The sequence below is a fragment of the Phasianus colchicus genome, chromosome 7 (genome assembly GCF_987193195.1).
Source record: "Phasianus colchicus chromosome 7, bPhaCol1.hap1.1, whole genome shotgun sequence".
Classification (NCBI taxonomy): Eukaryota; Metazoa; Chordata; class Aves; order Galliformes; family Phasianidae; genus Phasianus; species Phasianus colchicus.
Window position 1 is genome coordinate 34187700 of NC_143442.1, and position 18818 is coordinate 34206517.

General features: G+C 40.4%; 1 protein-coding gene across 3 annotated transcripts in view; it reads left to right on the forward strand.

The window, feature by feature from the left end:
* The window catches only part of UBE2F (ubiquitin conjugating enzyme E2 F (putative)), a 64846-nt gene that overhangs the window by 19534 nt on the left and 26494 nt on the right, over positions 1-18818 (forward strand). For all 3 annotated transcript variants that reach the window (XM_090144501.1, XM_031604562.2, XM_031604561.2), the window contains 3 exons: positions 922-989; positions 7562-7632; positions 11225-11282. In XM_090144501.1, coding sequence (XP_090000627.1) covers positions 922-989; positions 7562-7632; positions 11225-11282 — 197 coding nt within the window. The remainder of the gene's footprint in view (positions 1-921; positions 990-7561; positions 7633-11224; positions 11283-18818) is intronic.

Here is an 18818-nt window from a genome sequence, read left to right on the forward strand (position 1 = left end):
ATGGAGGCAGCCATAAACCTGTTTGGGATGGGAAAGATCAGCCATGCTCTGTTTCCATGCTCTGGTAGCACTAGATGTGGGAAGGGGACAGGTCTAGAAGGCACCATGTCATCCCAGGTGGATTTTGGTGATTTATAGTACAAGAGCTAGAAGCATTTTGGAAGCTAGACAGATAATAAGATAATAAGAAATGTCTCTTTTTAATCTTTCTCTAAAAGACGGATTGCTTTGCCAAGCTTTCCTTTGCAACGTTGTTTTTAAAAATTGCATATTAAACAGTTGTATGAGGATAACCAACCTCTCCTGACTATCAATTCTTTGCTATGGCTGCACGATGTGATGCAGAGAACAAGAATAATGACAAAACTCTGTAGTTGCAATGCTAGACGGACACATATCAGATTGCTTGCAAGCATTTCAGCATCCAAGCATAGCCATCTCAGGAATTACAGCCTGTTATCTATTGTCTCTGGTTACATGCAACTAGATATGTTCAGAATTCATATTTTACAATTTAGCACTTTTCATAATTCAGTATTGGATCTCAGGAGAAGCAGGCAGATTTTCTTAACTGGTGCATCACCCATTGTGAGATAATTGTCAGTCAAAAGACCTGAGTTGCTTTTTTATTGTAGTACACATGCTCTTAGCACACCATTATTCCTACTGTGACAGTAATTGCTGGTGCAAGTCTGAGGGTGCTGTGGTTAAAAAGGATTTAGAATGCATTAGCAGCAAGGTGTGTATCCAGCTCTTTGTTTTTGGAGTTGGAGGCAGCTGGTGCTTTCGTGTTTGGGTATTTGGTGATGACCTGAGGCTGTTATTTGAATCTCACTAATGACAGATAATTTGTATAACATAGGATTGGTTATTTTCTCTAAGTTAACTATTTTAATATTTGTGGTTCTTCTTTTTTACTAGATGAGGGCTATTACCAAGGTGGAAAATTTCAGTTTGAAATTGAAGTTCCTGATGCCTACAATATGGTGGTAAGTATCTTATCATTGGTCTGCAGGTAGTTACATTCCCTTTCTGTATATAAGGACTTCAGAGGGAAGTTGGCAATGAGTCTAAGAGAGGGTCTTCTCTCACTTGCTAAAATACCATCAAAATATAGGACAATCTGGTTACTGGAACTCTGGTAGTGCAGCATCTGAAACCAACATTATTCCTTAAAGAAAAAAAAGCTCTGGCACAGGATGCTTGGAAGTGCAAACAGGGAGTCAGACTGTTTGGCTGAGGTTCCACTCTCATCTGTTCTCCCCTGGTAATTATTTTTGAGACCTTATCTTGATTATTCTCACCAAAAAAAAAATAGTGTCTAGAAGAGAGAATTATACAACTGAACAGAAAGAAGTCTTTGCTTTTTATTTTTATGGGGCCTTCAACTTGTGCTTATATTTCTGCTATTGGACTGCAGTGCTTAATTCCCTTTTAGAGGGTGCAGTGGAGGACATGGAAAGTGCAGAGATGGTGGCAAGCGGCCTTTGGTGCACTCCACCAATTCTGCTGGTTGTCTCCCAAACTGCTTAGCTATCTATAAAAAAAAACAACTTATTTCAATGGTAATTAAACAAGCAGCTTTTCAGAGGACATCCACGTGATAACAGTTTCTTATTATAGACAAACAGAATGCCCCAAGGAACTTGCTCTTTTTGAATATGAGAAACGTTATTGCTTTGTTTTACTCTACTAAAATTACAGACTGTGGCAAGAGAGGAGGAGGTACAATTACAATAAAAATAACTTCAGACATTGTTTTCAGAGTTTAGCAGTGTGTAGGAAGCAGACTCCAAAAATGGAAACTCCAAAAATGGAAAACAGGTGGGGCATATGTCTGGTTCTCATGAATTACTCTTGGTCTTCTGTGTTCTGATGATATGTAGGGAAATTATATTCATTTGAGCATTTAAATTGCAATAATTGCATGCAGAGGTATGAATTGTGGAAGGAAGTAAGCCTCACTTTTAGTTTGAACATTTTTGATTTTGCTTGCATTCATAACTTTTTCTTACATCTTACATCTTTTCTTACATCTGACATTTGATGTTATTATTTGAGAGGTCTTCTTTCAGAGAAGCTGAAGAATGAGTAGGAGAGGATAGCAGAGAAATGTGTCTGAGAAGACATTTGACTTGGGTTCAAATGAACCAAGGCTAAATTCAGCATCATATATGTGCAGTGGCTGAGTCGCAGCACTGTTTTTTTTTTTGCAGTATACATATATACACAAAGGAGGAGCAGCAGTCTGGAATGGAATGGCCTGAATTCTCAGACTGAGCTTGAGGAGCTCCAGTGGGGTAGAAAAGATCTGTCTCTGGGAGTGGGGGAACTGGGCAGGCATTCCAGAACATGCCTTCATAAGTTCCCTAATATTCCTGGTGCTTATAATCAAGGGGGCATGCACTATATTTTTGTAAGTGGAGGACCATAGTTATTTCTGAATCAGCTCAACTTTCCATTGTCACTGGTCTAGAGATGAACAACCCTTAGCAGTATTTTAGCTATCCAGGTATCTGAGTTAAGTGGTAGCAATCTCAGGTCCTGCACAGCTTCAGGGAATGGGTTTTGATCTTTGTACACAGCTTTTTCTCTCCTTGATTGTTTTCCTGGGAATTATTGATAAGAATAAAGAGTTTTTCTTTGGAAATCGTGAACTCTATTGCAGTTCAGTGTTTTATTCCTTTTATTTTATTATATAACCAAACCCTGGATCCTGCGTGTCCTTCTAGGTAGGTTCTTTTAGTACATCTAATGTTTGCAGTTGCTTTTTTTATAAGTTCCCTATCTAACCTCACCAGACTTCCCATGGTGACACTTTCATACACGCTATGAACATACTGTAAGCACAAAAATTGCATTCTCCTTTCAATGTGAATGAACTGTGCCATCAAAAATACCTGAAGGTGGCATTCATGGCAGAAGGGGGAACCCTCCCATATTCTCATCCATCTGACTTTTTAGTCATCATCAATAAAGCAGTTTAACCACTGTGGCATTGCTGAGTACAAGGAGAAATACACAATACGTACTCATTTAAATTTCTTCTATTATCATGTTTAAGGCATTCATGTAAACAACTCTTGCAGGAAAGGACTTGCTTCACAGTAACGAGAGCACAGGATGTTAATTTAGTTATGTTAAATTGCTAAAATTGTAACTGAAGAGGAAAAACTTGGTAAGCTTTGTGTTGCGAACAGAAATTGATGCGTTCTGTTCTGTCAGGGAAGCAAAGCACTGGAGGTAATAGTGGATCTGTGAGCATAAGGCACTGACTTGTGTCACCTAGGCTGTGCAGTCCCTCAGGGCAAAGATTCAAGGGCTTGACATGAGGAAAGGATGCTTTGGGACGAGCTCTGCTATGAATTGCTGCCTCTTGCTTGTGCCCAGAGCACGCAGCTGGTTGATCAGGCACTCCTGCATCACTGAACTGCTGTATGTGGTACTGGAAATGTTTGTGATGATTATCTGTAAGGCAGTAAAATATTATAAGGGCTCTTCCGCTATATCCGTAATTAAAACTACTTAAGCTGTTGAAGAGATGGATAATTTTAGAAGCATCTGAGCTCGAGAACAGGAAAAGGTTTTCATTTCTAATCAGTTACTGGGTGTGCAAGAGGGATTGTTCAAATAGATCTGTGCTGCATTGCGAGAGGTAATTTGTGTCACACTGCTTCTGCAGGCTGACAGGATGCATTTCACTGTGCTTTGCAGGCAGGCTAAAGAAAGGGAAGAGATCTCATCAAGGACTTGTTTTACCAAGGACTTCCTTTAAAGCAGTGTGTTTCCCAAAGAGGGGAACTCTTGGGCACTGCAGATGTGCATTTTCCTGTTGGATCATCTCAGTGATGAGATGATGTTACTGAGTTAGTAGTGCTAACATTACTAGCAGTACTACAGAACAATTTTAACATTAGAAGTGTCTTTAAACTCCCACGTTGGAAATGGGGCCTGTGTAGGTAGTTCTGGTCATCCTTTTCCTGAGGCTTCTGAGCAGACGGTCGGAGGTGATGCTTCATGCAGCCCTAAGGAAGGAAGCAGAGCTGGTCACAAGGACACCAATGCATGCACATGGTCCTCAACTAACACATCTGCTTTCCAGGGACTGTTGGGGTGAAAAGCATCCTGAAAGGAAGAATTCATCCCATACGTGACCCAAAGCTATCTCCAAAAAGGATTTGTGCGTGTCAGATCTGTTCTTCCTATAAGTATCTGATTTGGGCTGGCTGATTTTTGGAGCAATAAGAAAACCCTCCATCTTCAGAATCCACGCTTGGATCCAAACTCTTGTAATCACTCTGATTTCCCTTCTTGGCCAAGATTTTCTCAATTCTTATAGCACTGTTTTGTGGGCATCACACACAAACTGGTAGTCTTGAGCTCTTGATGTCTTTCAGACTCTGTGCAGCTTTTCCCATAAATAATGCCAATGTTCCAAATACAAAAAAAAAAAAAAAAGAATAATTAATCCTGGGAGGACTTTCCCCCCTCTAAAGTTGAAGCAACTCTGAAAAGATACTGTGCGGATGCAATGAATGGTATTGATATTAGTTATAAAGGGTTTTTCAATGGCACTGGAAGTCTTTAGAAGGTTCACACTTAATATTACCTATTCTTTGAGCTGCTGGGATGTTGTGTAGGAGGAGAAAGCAACTGGATATGATGCAGGTGTTGCAGTAGTGTCAGGAGAGCAGCATAAGTTAATTCTTAGTGTCTCCTCAAACTGTGATGCTGTTAGAAATTCTGAAATCTGTTTGGTAATACTGTCACTTGGCATTTAAAAGGCATTAAAAAAAATGCCTTTTAGGAAATAAGCTGTACGCTCACAATCATTGCATGCAGCAAACAGAAGCTTGCCAGCGTTTGTGCCTACAAGACCTCCGGGAATGTTGTTGTCACAGACATCAGAGGGAGCTGTGAAGTGGCAAGCAAATAATGGAGTGCGCAGCAAAGCCTCCGGTGCCAAGTGCTGACCTCTGTCTCTGCAGCATCTGTTCCCCAAGCACTGCTTTTTTTGGTTGATCAGCTGCCCAGAAACGAGTCAGTAAGAGAGGGGATCAATTGTTGCTGTTGGTTGTTTTTTTTTTTAAATAATAGTAATAGTAATCTATTGATTGGGGGATGTCTTGATTTAAAACAACAGCAGCAAAGAAAAAAAACACAACAATCCTTTTCTTCCTTGAGGTGCAGCTGATTGCTGCAGGACTGGGGACCTGATGCTTTAAGGACTCAAGCCTAGTTAGTGGTAAAGGTAGCAACACAAAATCAGTTTTCCAAGGTTTTTATGACCCTAGGCAGAAGTTGGAAGCTGGGAATTTAACAGCAGAGCTGCTGCTCTTAGACCTCCTCCTTGCAAGTATCTCAGCTGTGAAACAGCAGATGGAAGGGGTTGGAATGGTGAAGAACTGGATGATAGTCCCTTAGTCATGACATTAATTCTCTTTGGTGTCCTTGCTGGAAAGGATTGGTTAGACACAGCATTCCCATGTTAGCACACTTGTCACATCAGTGTGATTTGGCTTGCCAAACCAATCAGGGTCTGAAACCAAGTTCACGTCCTGGTTGATGCTTTATATCCAACCTCTGATTCAGTGAGAATAACATGGGAGAGATTGTTAGCAACATCCTTAAAGAAAAGGGACAAACTTGATAAAAGCTTGTTCTATAAAATTAAACTACGGTGAAGTCAGTTGAGAGCAGTAATGGAAGCAAGGATGGTTCCATGATAAAAACTCACAAGGGATCCGAAAACATAAGCGGCTGCTGAGAACTGCAGAAGAAAATAACTCAGATTGCTGCTGTGCCCTGTGGTGAGAGTGGATCTGCACGTTATGTCTTGCAGAGTCTGAAAAGAAGGATGAACTTACGAGCAGTGAAATAAATGGATTTTCTAAGCTTTGCTGTCACATCCGTGACCTGGAGATGGTTTGAGGCATTCGAGTGAAGCATCTCAAGGAAAGCTTGTGTGGATTTGTTGATGTAAGGAAGATTCAAAGATAGCTTGAAGCAAAAACTCAAAGGAGAATTTGGCTGAAGCTAATTTTTATGGTAGTGCTGCTGTTGTCCTCGTCTGTCTGTAAAAGGAGAAGAAGGGGAGAGAAGGAAAACCTTTATCTTACTGTCAGCAGTGGGTTTCTCTTATTCTTAGAGATAAGAAGCACTTTGGTTTGTGGTGAAAGGATAAAAGATTTGTTGCTTTTTCCACATTACAGAAAACCAAGGTGCCAATTATTTCTCTCTGAATGACTGTAGATTTGGGAGTTTCTTGTAACGGTTTAGTTTGTATTAAACTTACTTCTTCTATTCATCAGTACATTCTCTGTTGGAAGGCACGTAAGGAAAAATCTGCTCTTTTATCTGGAGTCACCAGGTGGAATAAGTACTGCTGCTTTCCTCTATTTTTTTTTGAGGCGTAATCTTTCAAAACAATACGAGGGTGTAGCTGACGCTGTCAGAGAACTTCTAAGGTGAACGTTTGTGGATTTGGAAGGTAAAAAGTCAGACTTTTCTGCATCCCACTCATTATTCAGTATTACTGCGATCCGGCACTGCCACAGGTGCCTCCTGAGGGCTGAGTGTTGAGCAGCAGTTTGTGAATGTTTATGGAGAAAAGCTGATGTCTGTGCTACGAACTGTAGATGTGCTTTGGTGATGATTTCTTTAAGTGCTGGGCAGGCATATTCTCAGTAGGTTGGTATCACGTGTGCACTCTTACCTTTTCTCCAAGGAGCTGGGCTGAGTGGATAACATCTAAATACATTCCTAAGATGATGCTGGAGGATTGAGAACAAAGCGGTGAGACAAAACACAGCATGCTGCTATGCAGATACAGCTGTTAGAGCTGTTTTCTCTCTTGACTGAAGACTTCTTGGGAAGCAGTGGGGGAAAATAGCTCCACATTTATAATAGCAGATTTAATTGAAGTTCTGAAAGGTACTGGTCTGTGTTGGTCTTACAGTATGGCTACTGTAAGAAATCATCTGCCTGATTGAAAGCTGCAAATCGTAATTTGGAGAACAGGGATGGAATAAGGTGCTGTTGCTAAGCTACCAGCATTTTTATGACCTGCTCTTTATTTACTTCACAAAACTAGAGCTGTATTTTAAGAATCCTTGTCTCAGAACTCGCCGTCTAATTCAACATTCCGGTGACCTTACCTAAAAATAAGTCAGGTAGCTTTTACATTAGCATCTTCAGTTTGGATACGACTGCCCTTCTTTATACTCCTATCCAGCTCTGAACAGGAGCTGACATGCTGAAACAGTGCTTAAGAGACTAACCTGGTTTTGTTTTGTTATCCCTGAAGGAGACGAGAGGAGAATGAATTTTCTTGTCTTTCTTTTAAATCATTTTTTCCGAGGAAAAACCCCATCATTAGTAAAGAGTAGAAGGAAGCTAAAAGGACAGAGAAAGCTGGTGTACCTCCTGCAGTTACATTGTCAGGATCTTTAACTTATGCTGTGAGCAGCAAATATATTTCCCTTTTCAGTTCTGTGATTTGTAACCGTGATTTGGCTTTATTTTGAAGAATAACACTGTAATTTGTTTTCTGTCCTGGCAGCCTCCGAAAGTAAAATGCTTGACAAGAATCTGGCATCCAAACATCACAGAGACAGGAGAAATCTGCTTAAGGTAGCAACAGCATTCTTTTTTTTTTTTTTTATCCTGATGGTCTTTCTGTGTGATGAAATGTTGTATGTAATTTTCAAGTCACTATTACTTTTGTCAATGGTTTCTAGAAATCAGACCACTATGTGACCCTTAAGAACATAGAAAACTACAGAAAGTGTTGTTCTTGCTGTGCAATAGGTGCTGGGTAGAACCTGGCTCTTCAGTTTCAGACTTTTGTTTAGGATAAAAGTGTAACATCCAATCTGGACACAACTTCTTCCCTTTCCCCCTTTCCCTCTTGCCCCCCTTCCTCCTTTTTCCCCCTTTTTCCTCTCCTCATAGGTGAATAATTTTCAGGCCCTGAGAAGGCTGAAGGCTTTGCTCTATTAATGCCTATATGAGCTTAGTGCTTGGAAACTGTTTTTCAGAAACGAAAATCTGTTTAACTTTACAGTAACTATTCTATATTTATTTATTTTCACATATAACGTCTACTGAAAGAGAGATGCTGATTATAAGAAAACAGAGTTGGGGGAACATAAGGTAGGGTATGAAGCCCAAAAGCTGACCTTTGCCAAAGGGACACAGCTACACTGCTGGCAGGTTTTTCCTGATAGTAAATGTTTCCTCTTCAAAATCAGTTCCAGAAACTTTGTGATTTCAGTGTTTCATCTTGTGTACCCAATGGTGAAATTGGCTAGAAGCTGAACATAAACAGAAGTGAGAAGCAGGACTGTCATTTCTCAAGTTAATGGGACATGAAAGAAATACTAAATGAAGCATAAGCGATGGAAATAAGTAAGATTGAAAGCTGTTCTGAAAATCCAAAACAGTTGCCACCACATGTAGCAAAGCAGTGCTTAAAAAGATCCATTTTGTGTGTTTTATATTTTAGATTTGAAATACAAGGTCCTCATGCAAACAAAGCTTTCACAGGGAAGCCTTTCTCTCTTGGTGGGCAGCTCTGGCTCATTGGTTGGTAGCAGCTGGAGAGCTGATATCAGTGTTTTTAGCCTTAGTGGTGTGCTCCATGCTTCTGAGAAGCTGGTGCCATTGGAGGGTGGTGGTGGAAACTTGGTCAATGGAGAGAACCTGGATGCTGTTAGCCAAAAGCTGAAGTAAAGGCCAGGAATAGATGAAGTGTTTAGAACCAGTGAACAGGAAATACTGGCCACCAACAGATAGGTAAAAGTTTAAGCTTTGACTATAGTGCTGTATCTTTTGAGATTAAACAAAGCCTCCTCGCACTCTTGAGGATGTTTCAGTGTGTCTGTTCTTGAAATGATTTTAATTATGTCAGACAAATGCAGTGTTGGAACATCCTAATTCTGGTTAATGAAGTGAAGTCATTTCTTTGGCGTCTGCACTCAAATGTCAGCTTTATTTGATTGTCAGATACTTAAGCACATCAAACCTTTGAAATGTCTTACCATTTAGATGGGAAATCTAAAATAACCCAGACTGCTCTATGCCTGCTATAATGGAGAATACAATCTATATATAGTACCTGCAATCAGCTTCTGTCAGAGTCTTCATATAGAAATATCTTTGGGTACTTATTAAAGCAGAAGTAATTCCTTATCAGTATTTTTCCAGCTGTTCTCTTTTGAGCATACCTTACACCACGGTGTGTAATCATTCCTAATTAAAACACAGTAAATGATTAAACTTGAGTCAAGTGTAATAGATTGGGGCACAAAAAGCATTCTTGCAGTCACTCAAATTAGATCTGGACCATACTTGTGGATGTTGCTTGGAAACACCAAGATATCTAGAAAGAATATGCTTACTACATACACCAGTTCATGATTTTCCTAATAATAAAACTTCTAATACATATCCCTGATTTTATTTTAGCTCTGTTGATGTGACTTCCCTCTCTTTGGCTTTTTTTTTTCTCCTTTGTAGCTGTGCTTGTGCTCTGTGGTGAGAACACAAAATGTGGTTTCTCTAGGCACCCTGTGCTGGGGAAGGGCTTTGGTTAGGGGCAAAATGATTGTTTGTGATCTATAGGAGGAAAGAGGGTGCTGCTCTCAGAACGGGTTATATCAGCAAATCAGAAATACAAGGCAGAGCTGCACTTATCTGTCTGCATTGCTTTCCTGCCAAAGCTCTATGAGGAATGAGTGTCTTCTTTTCAATCCTGGCTGCTGAGCATCCCCAGCTGGAGATTTGCATAGAGAGAGGCTTTGGGAGCTGCAGGGGTGTTAATGAGGTTTGGCTGGTGTTCTCAGGTGCTTGGGAGTCAGTTGATACTTGCATGCTTTTTTTTGTATGTGCTCACTTATTCTTAGCTCTTAAGCTCACTGTGGGCTGTATGGTAAAGTAAAGGGAAGTACTGCAGCAAAACTTTAAGGAGAAAAAAAAAGGCTTATAAGGTGCATTATTTCCTCAAAACCTGAAAACCTTGGCTCTTCTTTGTTCAGCATCATTTTTGCTTGTTCTTTAATAAAATGAACAAAAATAAAAGCCCAAACGTTGTTTTTTTTTTTAATGTTTTTGAGATTAGTTTTGGGTAGTATTAGTGGTAGAGGCACATTTTATCTTTTCAAAGGCACTGAAATGGGATTAGCAACGTGGTTAAGATGGGATACTTGGTTCATTCATCTTCTTTCTAGACTCTTAAAGGGAATATTAAATACTGCAAAAAACCCCCCTGCAAAATGAATAACTTTAGAGTATTTCACTTTAACCCTATCATGCTAGCAGTAGAAGCTATTGCTACAAATTCTTGTGCTTTGTTACTTTGCTGTGTGAGTTTTCAGTTTTAGATTGCTTCTTAACAGAGGAAGTCAATTCTGAAATGATGCTTACAGGAGTTTCTCAGATTATTAACTTTGCTTTCATGCACATGAGTGGGACTTCTGCTTTTCTCACTTTTTCAGCACTTGTGTTTCTTAGTTATGCTCCAGTCTCCAATACTTTTACTCCTTGTGTCTGATGATGTTTTTACCTAAGAGCTCCAGGAGGGTCCGACCGACTGAATACACCTCAACTCTTTCATCTTGTAAATGGGTCAACAGTTTCAGTGGCTTTATTACATAGCACAGTGTGCAGGTCAGGTAAAATTCATACACGTGCACGTAGGAAAGACCAGAGCTATTTCATTTTCCTATCCCTGATTTTAAGAAACTGCAGTCCTTGTACAGAAGAAAGGATGATAATAATCCTCTCTGATAAATAGATATCCCTCCAAAAAATATCCTCTTAGAGGGATTGAGATGTGCCAGATGTGGCAGGAGGCAGGACATGCTACAGAACTGCCTGCTCACCACAGATGAGCATGTTTTGAAATGGAGCACATGTGTGAGTCATGCATTCAGGGGTAAATAAAGGCTCGGTGTTGGGACTGCCATAAGGACTGCTGTCACACTTCATATACTTAAAATAATTTGATTTTTGACCAAGCTGAGCTGTGTGAAGAATGTAATTCTTGAACAACATACCGATTTTTGTGCTTTAAAAAGTCCTGATGCTAGATAGAGTGCAAAAGAGGGATGTAATACTAACATGGCAATTTCTTCCAAAGTTGTTAAAGCTTTCTGAGAAGACTTCTGACAAAGTTTCTCTAACTAGAAGTTACACTGTATAATATGTTTGTCTTTTTTTTCAGTTTATTGAGAGAACATTCAATTGATGGCACTGGCTGGGCTCCAACTAGAACATTAAAGGTACTGTTTCCTTTTAGATACATACAGCAAACTACATAATCTTCTAAAATACTTTTATGGACTTGCAAGGAGTCAGATAAATGCAGTTTGCTCTAGGAAAAACTGTTGTGTTTTTTGTCTTTCAACAAGCTGGTGGCAATACTGAAACAATTACTGTGCTAACCAAATACAGAAATGTTGTCTATTTCTAGTGTGGCTGCTTTGAGTGATAACAAGTTTTTTGTGGGATGATATGATTACAGTGACCCTGAGAAACCATTTTCAGTAAGGGTGGTCTGATTTTTTGGTGGTCTTTCTACCCAGGCAACAAATAGAAGAGCATACTGTGAGCAGGACTAACAGTAATCCATAACCCTTCCAATTTCCATTGTGTTGACAGTTCTGACAAGCCAACAGGCTGTCTTAAGAACATTTTTTCCTTGGAAGACTAAAGGGCACAATGCATTTGGGAGAAACACCATGTGGAACATAGAATTAAACTGTACTTACTGCTTTGCCTTGAATCGTGTTTCATTCCCAGTGTTGGAACTGGTGAGAAACACATCCACACTTCAGTACTGCAAAAGCAGGCTGCTCCTGCCTGTTCTAGTAATTCCAGCAGGGAAATAACTGCCTCTGCCCTGTAAGCTTGCCTCGAAGTCACATTACCCGAGTCACCAAATGTAAGTAGAATTTGCCCCTTATGAAGTCGATGGCAGTTTTGCCATCATGATTGCAGAATGGCATCTGAGGTCAGTCCCACAACAGCTGGGCAGTGTTAAAAAATTCAGAGCCGTAGTTCCTGGCTGAGATACACATCTTTTGTGACAGTCTCCCCAGGAGTGCCTCAGTGCAATGAGTGCTCTTGTCTCGATACAGAAAGCACTCCGTTGTCTGTGTGCTGCTCCATGACCTCGCTGTCAGAAGAGTCTTGCAGAGCACTGAGTAAAAATCTCTGCAGCTTTTACTAGGAAACCTGCTAGAATTTGTTCCTAAAGAGCATTAGCTAGGTCGATAATGGGTGAGCATGTCAGCTGTTTGTTTCTTTTCAAAAGCCAGATTTAGAATTTTTGTCTAACTATGAACGAGATCTGTGTCTTCCTCCTTTTAATCTCTAAAATCTCCTTATGAACTGTCTGATTTCCTGCAAAGTGGAACCAGCGTGTGTTGTTTTGTGTTTTTTAAATACTCTTTGCTTATTTTTCATCAGTAAGCATACTTTATCTTCTTTCTTACATTTCTGTTTGCAAATTAACTAAAATTGAGACATCAGGTAATTCAATACACTGCTTCTGTTCTTGTTTCTCTATTTCATTCCCAGGGAAAGTTTTTGGACTACAAATGTTTAAGCTTAAGACAATTAGAAAATTCCTATACCAGTATTACAACTTGACAAGAATGTGCATACATTCTTATCTCTTCTCTTAGCTTTATTTATGGTATCTTAGGAGGATTAAAATAGTGTTTTGTGTTAAGACTGTGGGTAGGAATAATTAGTGACACTGTATTTAACTTCCTATGCTCAGTAAGGTTAGGAAGATATGTATTAATTTTCTTTTCCGCTCTGTTCTTGCATCAGTTTACTAATTGCATGTGATTAATTTCATAGAGAAAACATCCTAGTATCTCAGTTGCCAGAAGAGTCAAATTAATGAGCTTTATGAAGCAATTTAGGGTGTTTTTACCCTCCGTAAATTAAAACCTAGCATCCCCTCTGGGTTTCATTACTCCCCATGGGCACTGAAGCACCACAAATTTCATAGCTTAAAACTTGTGAAGTTTGTCTGACTTCAGGTTTTGTTTTCAGAGGGCCCATTTTAAGCATGCAGTTTCAGTCAGCGTTCCCTCACTTGTTCTGCGATGGCTTCGTGTGGTTTTGCAATGCCACCACAGGAAGAACCTGACTTCCATGTTTTGCCTCTGTAGAAACGTGGTGATTGCATGAAGTAGCTTCAGGAAAGTCAAGCAGAAATACCCATTTAGGGATGCTGGGAAGCTGCAAGCTCCGTTTCCAGAACAGTGCTATTAAGTTTGGTTAGTCTCCAAGTGCTCAGATTCCAGACCAGTTACAGTCCTCGGATGGAACATACAGAATTGTGTAGGTTTATCTCCAAACAAGTCACTTTTCCATAGACATGAATCATTCAGTGGTAGGTTCACTATAGACCAGAACATTATGTGGAGTTATGTGGTTTTCTAGGAAGGAGCAGTGCCCAACTTTGTCAAATACTCTAAAATGCTGCCACAGTGTTTTGTTGGAGAATGCAAGAGATGTATTGGATTCTGATGACAAATACTGTCAGGTGTCACCAGTGCAGCCATTTTGCATGCATTAATAAAGCCATTTAAATAGATAACAACAACAAAAAAACCCACCCAACTTCAAAAGCCACAAACCAAGCCAGCTTTGCCTTAGGTTGCTGCTGCATCCATCTGTATGATATACTCTTAACCTTTCAGGAGGCTTTGGAAGTTTTAGATTGTCTCATCTTCCATATCCTAGTGGTGGCAGCAGAGCTCTTACATGAAAAATCCTTCAAAATATGTTACTGTGACCTTTTTAATACTTACAGTATCAAATTGGGAGCAACTTGAAGAGGCATGCAGATTGCACCTTTTGACTTTCTGAAAACAAGCCAAAAAAAAACTGTAAAAATTACCTGATAAAATGCGTTCTGGCAGCATACATAATTCATAAGGGGGAGGGGGGAATAAAAGGCTCTGTGAGTTTTGTATCCTGGCATTTTGCTTCACTTGGTCCCATCTCGTTCACAACAGAATTCTGTCGGAGTTACCAAGTGTTGAGCATGGTGCTGTCTTCCAGTTCTTCCTGTTATGGGATGTGTTTCCATGGATCACTGGGAACTGCAGCCTGTGTGCTAGTGAAGGCACTGACGTGTGTGGTCTTCCTAAATTCCTGTGTTAGATGGAGTTTTAACCCTGAAAAAGGTTATGGGTAATGTTTTAAAAGAATCTCTCTGTATATTTTTTCATCACTACTGATGCAGTTGCAAATATTTTCTTTATCCATAGAAACATTCCTGAATTCTAAATTCTTAAAAAAAAAATCTGGAAGCTTGCTCCACAGACTGTGGAGTATACAAAGAGAGATGCAGTACTTCCAGACTGATATTTCAGTGCAATCATTCATTACTTTATGAGTTAGCTGCAGGCGCTTGCTTACCTTTCTGTCTCCATGCTGTGAGGTTTTTGCATGGTTTTACTGCATACTTTCCTCTTTAAAACAGAGTATCTATGAAGTTGAGGACTGCAGAAGTTACTTCAGGTTGAGTCTCTCCAAGTAGCTTCCTTTTCTTCAGTTTCTAGGTCTGACAGTCAAAGCTGGAGCTTTCCAGGTGGAAATCAAATGCATTGTTTTAATTCATTCTGCTCTCAGATTTTCATTTCACTAAAGGTAGCAGTTTTTAAATGCCTGTTATGAACAGTGTTACTACTTTAATATCTTGCTTTTTCCACCCTCAGGAGTTTCAGTTCTGAACCCAGAATGCTGCAGCAGCTCCTGCTGCTCCTCAGCACACACCTCCTTGTGCCTGGCTCACCACGACCCAGCTGCCTGGTTAAGCCAGGCCTCCCTAGTGCTCATCAGCTTTGTCTGAAATGCTTGTTTTGACTTTGCTGTAAAATTATCTCGGGTGATTGAGCTGAAAAAAAAAAATCTACGTATTGTGATTGCCTAATTGGTTCTAAAAGTCAAGCTGTTTCTTCTGCAATTATCTCCAACAAACTATAACTGGAAATTGGTCAGTGACTGATTTATGAACCATAAAAATAATCAAGGCACTGCTGTGTAACTCTGACTCTGCAGGGCAGAGCGTGATAGTGTTAAAAACAGTATTTTAAAATGTCTGATGAATGTCCACAAGGAGAATTTGGGTGGGTTCCCTGTTCAGATGGAGCTACGGTGAGTTTCGGATAACTGGAGGACTATTTTCAGTAGGATTTTCTTGTTTACTGCTCAAATTTTCATACTTTTCAGTTCTTACCATGCTTTAAAGTGTTGTTTTTGTCATATTTTATTTCTGTCAGTAGACAGGAACAGGAGTGGGAATTCTCAAGGTTCCCTCAAACTATAGCTGTGCAAACAGTTTCTTACAGCAACCTGCAGGAAAATGGTATGTTTTCCAGGAATTCATTTCTCATATCTTCAGATAGCTGCTTTTGTTACTAAATAATCTAATCTTAAGGTCTTAAAGGCTTCAAGAATCATTTACAATAAACTGTCATTAATTGAAGTTTATTCATAAGAGGCTTACTTATTTAATTAGCGTTTATGAGTAAATGGGAAAATATCTCCTATTTGTTGTATTGGTTTTGCTTTTGTCCATGGGCAGTAAAGATACTTTGTTTGAAGTCATGCAAATGACAACCTATAATCTCGTGGAGAAATAAATGAGAGGAACTTCACTTAATATTTCCATTTACCACCCTTTAAGCAAGAAGCTGTGTAGTTCTTAAAAGCTTTGGTGTGAGCACAAAACTTTCATTCATTGTCTTAATGAAAATGGGTGGTCTGCTGTCAGGATTTTATGTAATTAGTGTAGAGGAGTATTTTCAGCAGACAATAACTGTCAGTGTCTTCAAGATGAAGGGAAGAAGAGTTAGCCTGTATGTTCTGTGCCATTCTAATTTAATTCTTACTGCTGATGGTACCTCTTTCTCAGCCAGCATTATGGTAATGCTGTTTGCTGTAATGGCAGTGGAATCACTCCTGATTTGAGTTCCACTATTGATTTATTCAAATCCCACCTTGTAATGTGTCTGCCAGCTATGTGCAAAAATCTCCAAGCACATGCTTGTAGAGGCTGCATTCCTAGATGGAATGTGTTTATCCCCAACTCTAGCACAGCCAGTAGCTGATTTCCCTTGCACCAGAACTGCTCTGCGACCTCAATCAGCACACTGAAAGAAGGACGTGGGATTCTGCTCCATAATTCAGTTTGAACTGACCACCACCAGGTCCATCAGTTCCACACAGCTCAGACCCCATGCTGCTCTGGTGAGGACATTTTTGGTTTGCCCTTGCTGTGCAAGACCGAGCTGTTCCTGGCAGCTCTGCGGGAATGCTGTGGGGCTGATTAGCACCTGGGACTGGGGAAGCTTGGCACATGGTCACTGAAAGCCAAATTGCGAGGGAGATTTTGCTCTTAGAGTGTTTTCTGAGCATCGTGGATGATCAAAATTGAGGTAGGTAGCTGTAGCTATTGCAAAAAGGCACGACTTGCCACAAGGTGCCTTTCAGTGGTTCTTGTCTCCCTCTCTGAAGGAAGTCAGCTAAAGAAAAGAGCAGTGTGAATTGCTGGATTTTCAATACCTTTGCTCCCTAAAGTGCTTAAAATGTCCATTGTTGCTGCACTTGCTTTTTCCTCTTTCTTCTCCAGCTCTAAAAATCGAATAAGCTGCAGACAAAAACTTCACGAGCCACTGAATGTGATCTCAGTGTAGATCTGACATTATTACAGTTTTCCCATAATAATCTTTAGGAAGTTCTTCTGCAAGGGGTGAACTGTATTATATTTTGATTTTATAAATCTGCTTGTCAGGGTTTATTTTCTCTCTGTACATGCCAAAAACAGTGACAAAACACAACTTGGTGTCCTCTGATAACCTTTGCTTCATAAAGGATTTGCAGCAATTTTCTTTCTCTGCATTAAATGGCTGTGGCAAAGCTAAATCTCTGCTTTAAACACAGTTGCTGTTATCGCTGGCATGTTTTGTGAGTGATTTCATAGAACAGTGTAGTACACTGTAAGTCTAATTAAACCATGCTTGTTTTCCCCAAATTGTTGATTTCTGAATATGCAATTTGTGATGACTTTAATCAGTTGAGTAGACTGGTCTCCGGAGGGCGATTGCTCCAGTGTTCGTAATCACTGTAGCGTAGTTCATTAAGAACTATTGCAGAGTTCCCCTGGGAACGATTTACAAACCATTATCTGCTTGCTCCAAGGTAAGGCTGAGGACAGATGTCAAGGAGTCAGGAGCAAAAGTGGGGGATTTCAGTGAAGTGCTCCTGCGTGCTTGGTAATTCACAGCCGTCTTCAGTCTAGGAGAGGAACAAACCATAATTGTTCCTATTTTCTTCCATCCAGTATATTTGAACACAGAAGAAATCGTTTTCCAGCTTCCTTCTGTGTTTTTTCTTTGTTTGTTTTTTGTGTGTTTGCTAACTGGAGCAGCTCATGCCATTTAAATTACTAGAGCCCTCTAAGTGAGCTGCTGTTGTTATGTTTGGGTGGGAAGAATGAGCTGGGACTGCAGGCACGTGAAAACTAAGGTGGCCCTTGGGATGGACTGAAGAATACCACCTTACTGTGGGTGAAAGTGGTGTTTTAGCTGATGCAGCAATTTAGCAAGCTAATCAGCAGTGTTACATGCAAGGTTATAGAGGAGCAGGACAGGGAGAGGCAATGTTAAACGAGAAGAGGCTCAGGGGTGACATTATCACACTCTACAGCTCTCTGAAAGGAGGTTGTGGCAAGATGGAAGTTGCCCTTTTCTCCCAAGTAACTGTGATAGGACAAGAGGGAAGGGCTCTATGTTGTGCCAAGCAAAGCTTCAGGTTGGGTATTAGGAAATATTCCTTCTCTGAAAGAGTGGAGAGCTACTGTGATAGGCTGCCCAGGGAGGTGGTGGAGTCACCATCCCTGGAGATGCTCGAGAAGAGATGTGGCACTGAGGGATGTGGTTTAGTGGGGATGGGTTGGGGTTGGACTAGATGGTCTTTTCCAACCTTAATGATTCTGTGATTCTGTTCTGTGATTCCTCACTTAAAAAACCTGCTTCTTCCCTAAGCAGTCTTCTGCCAGATATGCTGTTTATAGAATCATAGCAACATAGATAGAAAATATCTCTAAGATCACCTAGTCCAACTGTCAGCCCATCCTCACCATGCCCGCTGACTGTGCCCCTCATTGCCACATCTACCCTTTATTGAACACCTCCAGGGATGCTGAATCCACGAAGAAGTGCCTACTGTCTCTGGAATTAGAGCATGCCATGTTTTTCTAACCCTGTAGACTGGCAGTAAGATTTCTTCAGACAGTAAAAGAGCAGTGATTCACTGGGAAGAATCCAGAATGGTTGTGGAGGCACACTGAAGGGGCAGAGGGTTTATAGAACCCTAAGGAAGATGGGCTAGCATACTTGGTTCTCTAGCCTGAAGTGAAGAGAGAAGGATGCTGTGCTTGGTTAAAACTGAGAGAAGAAAGGGAATGGAGCTGGAAGACCATCTTGGGCAGGTCTGTAGGCAGGAGGGAGCAGCCCCCAGATTTCAGCACACTGTTTGCAGGTGTGCCCCTTCCTAAATGCAGTGTCCAAAGCTTGCCATGGTGTTGCATTGGACTTACTACTCAATTTTTTAAAACCTCCCATCAGACATCTGCTCGGATGGATGATCACTGCTTCTTTCATTGATCTGAACAGATTAAAGTATTTGCACATAAGAATCGTTTAGCAACGAGCTTTAATTTAATTAGTCTATTAGATCAGAAATACTCTTTGAATTTCTGAGGAAGTTGCTTTTGATTGGAAGTTCAT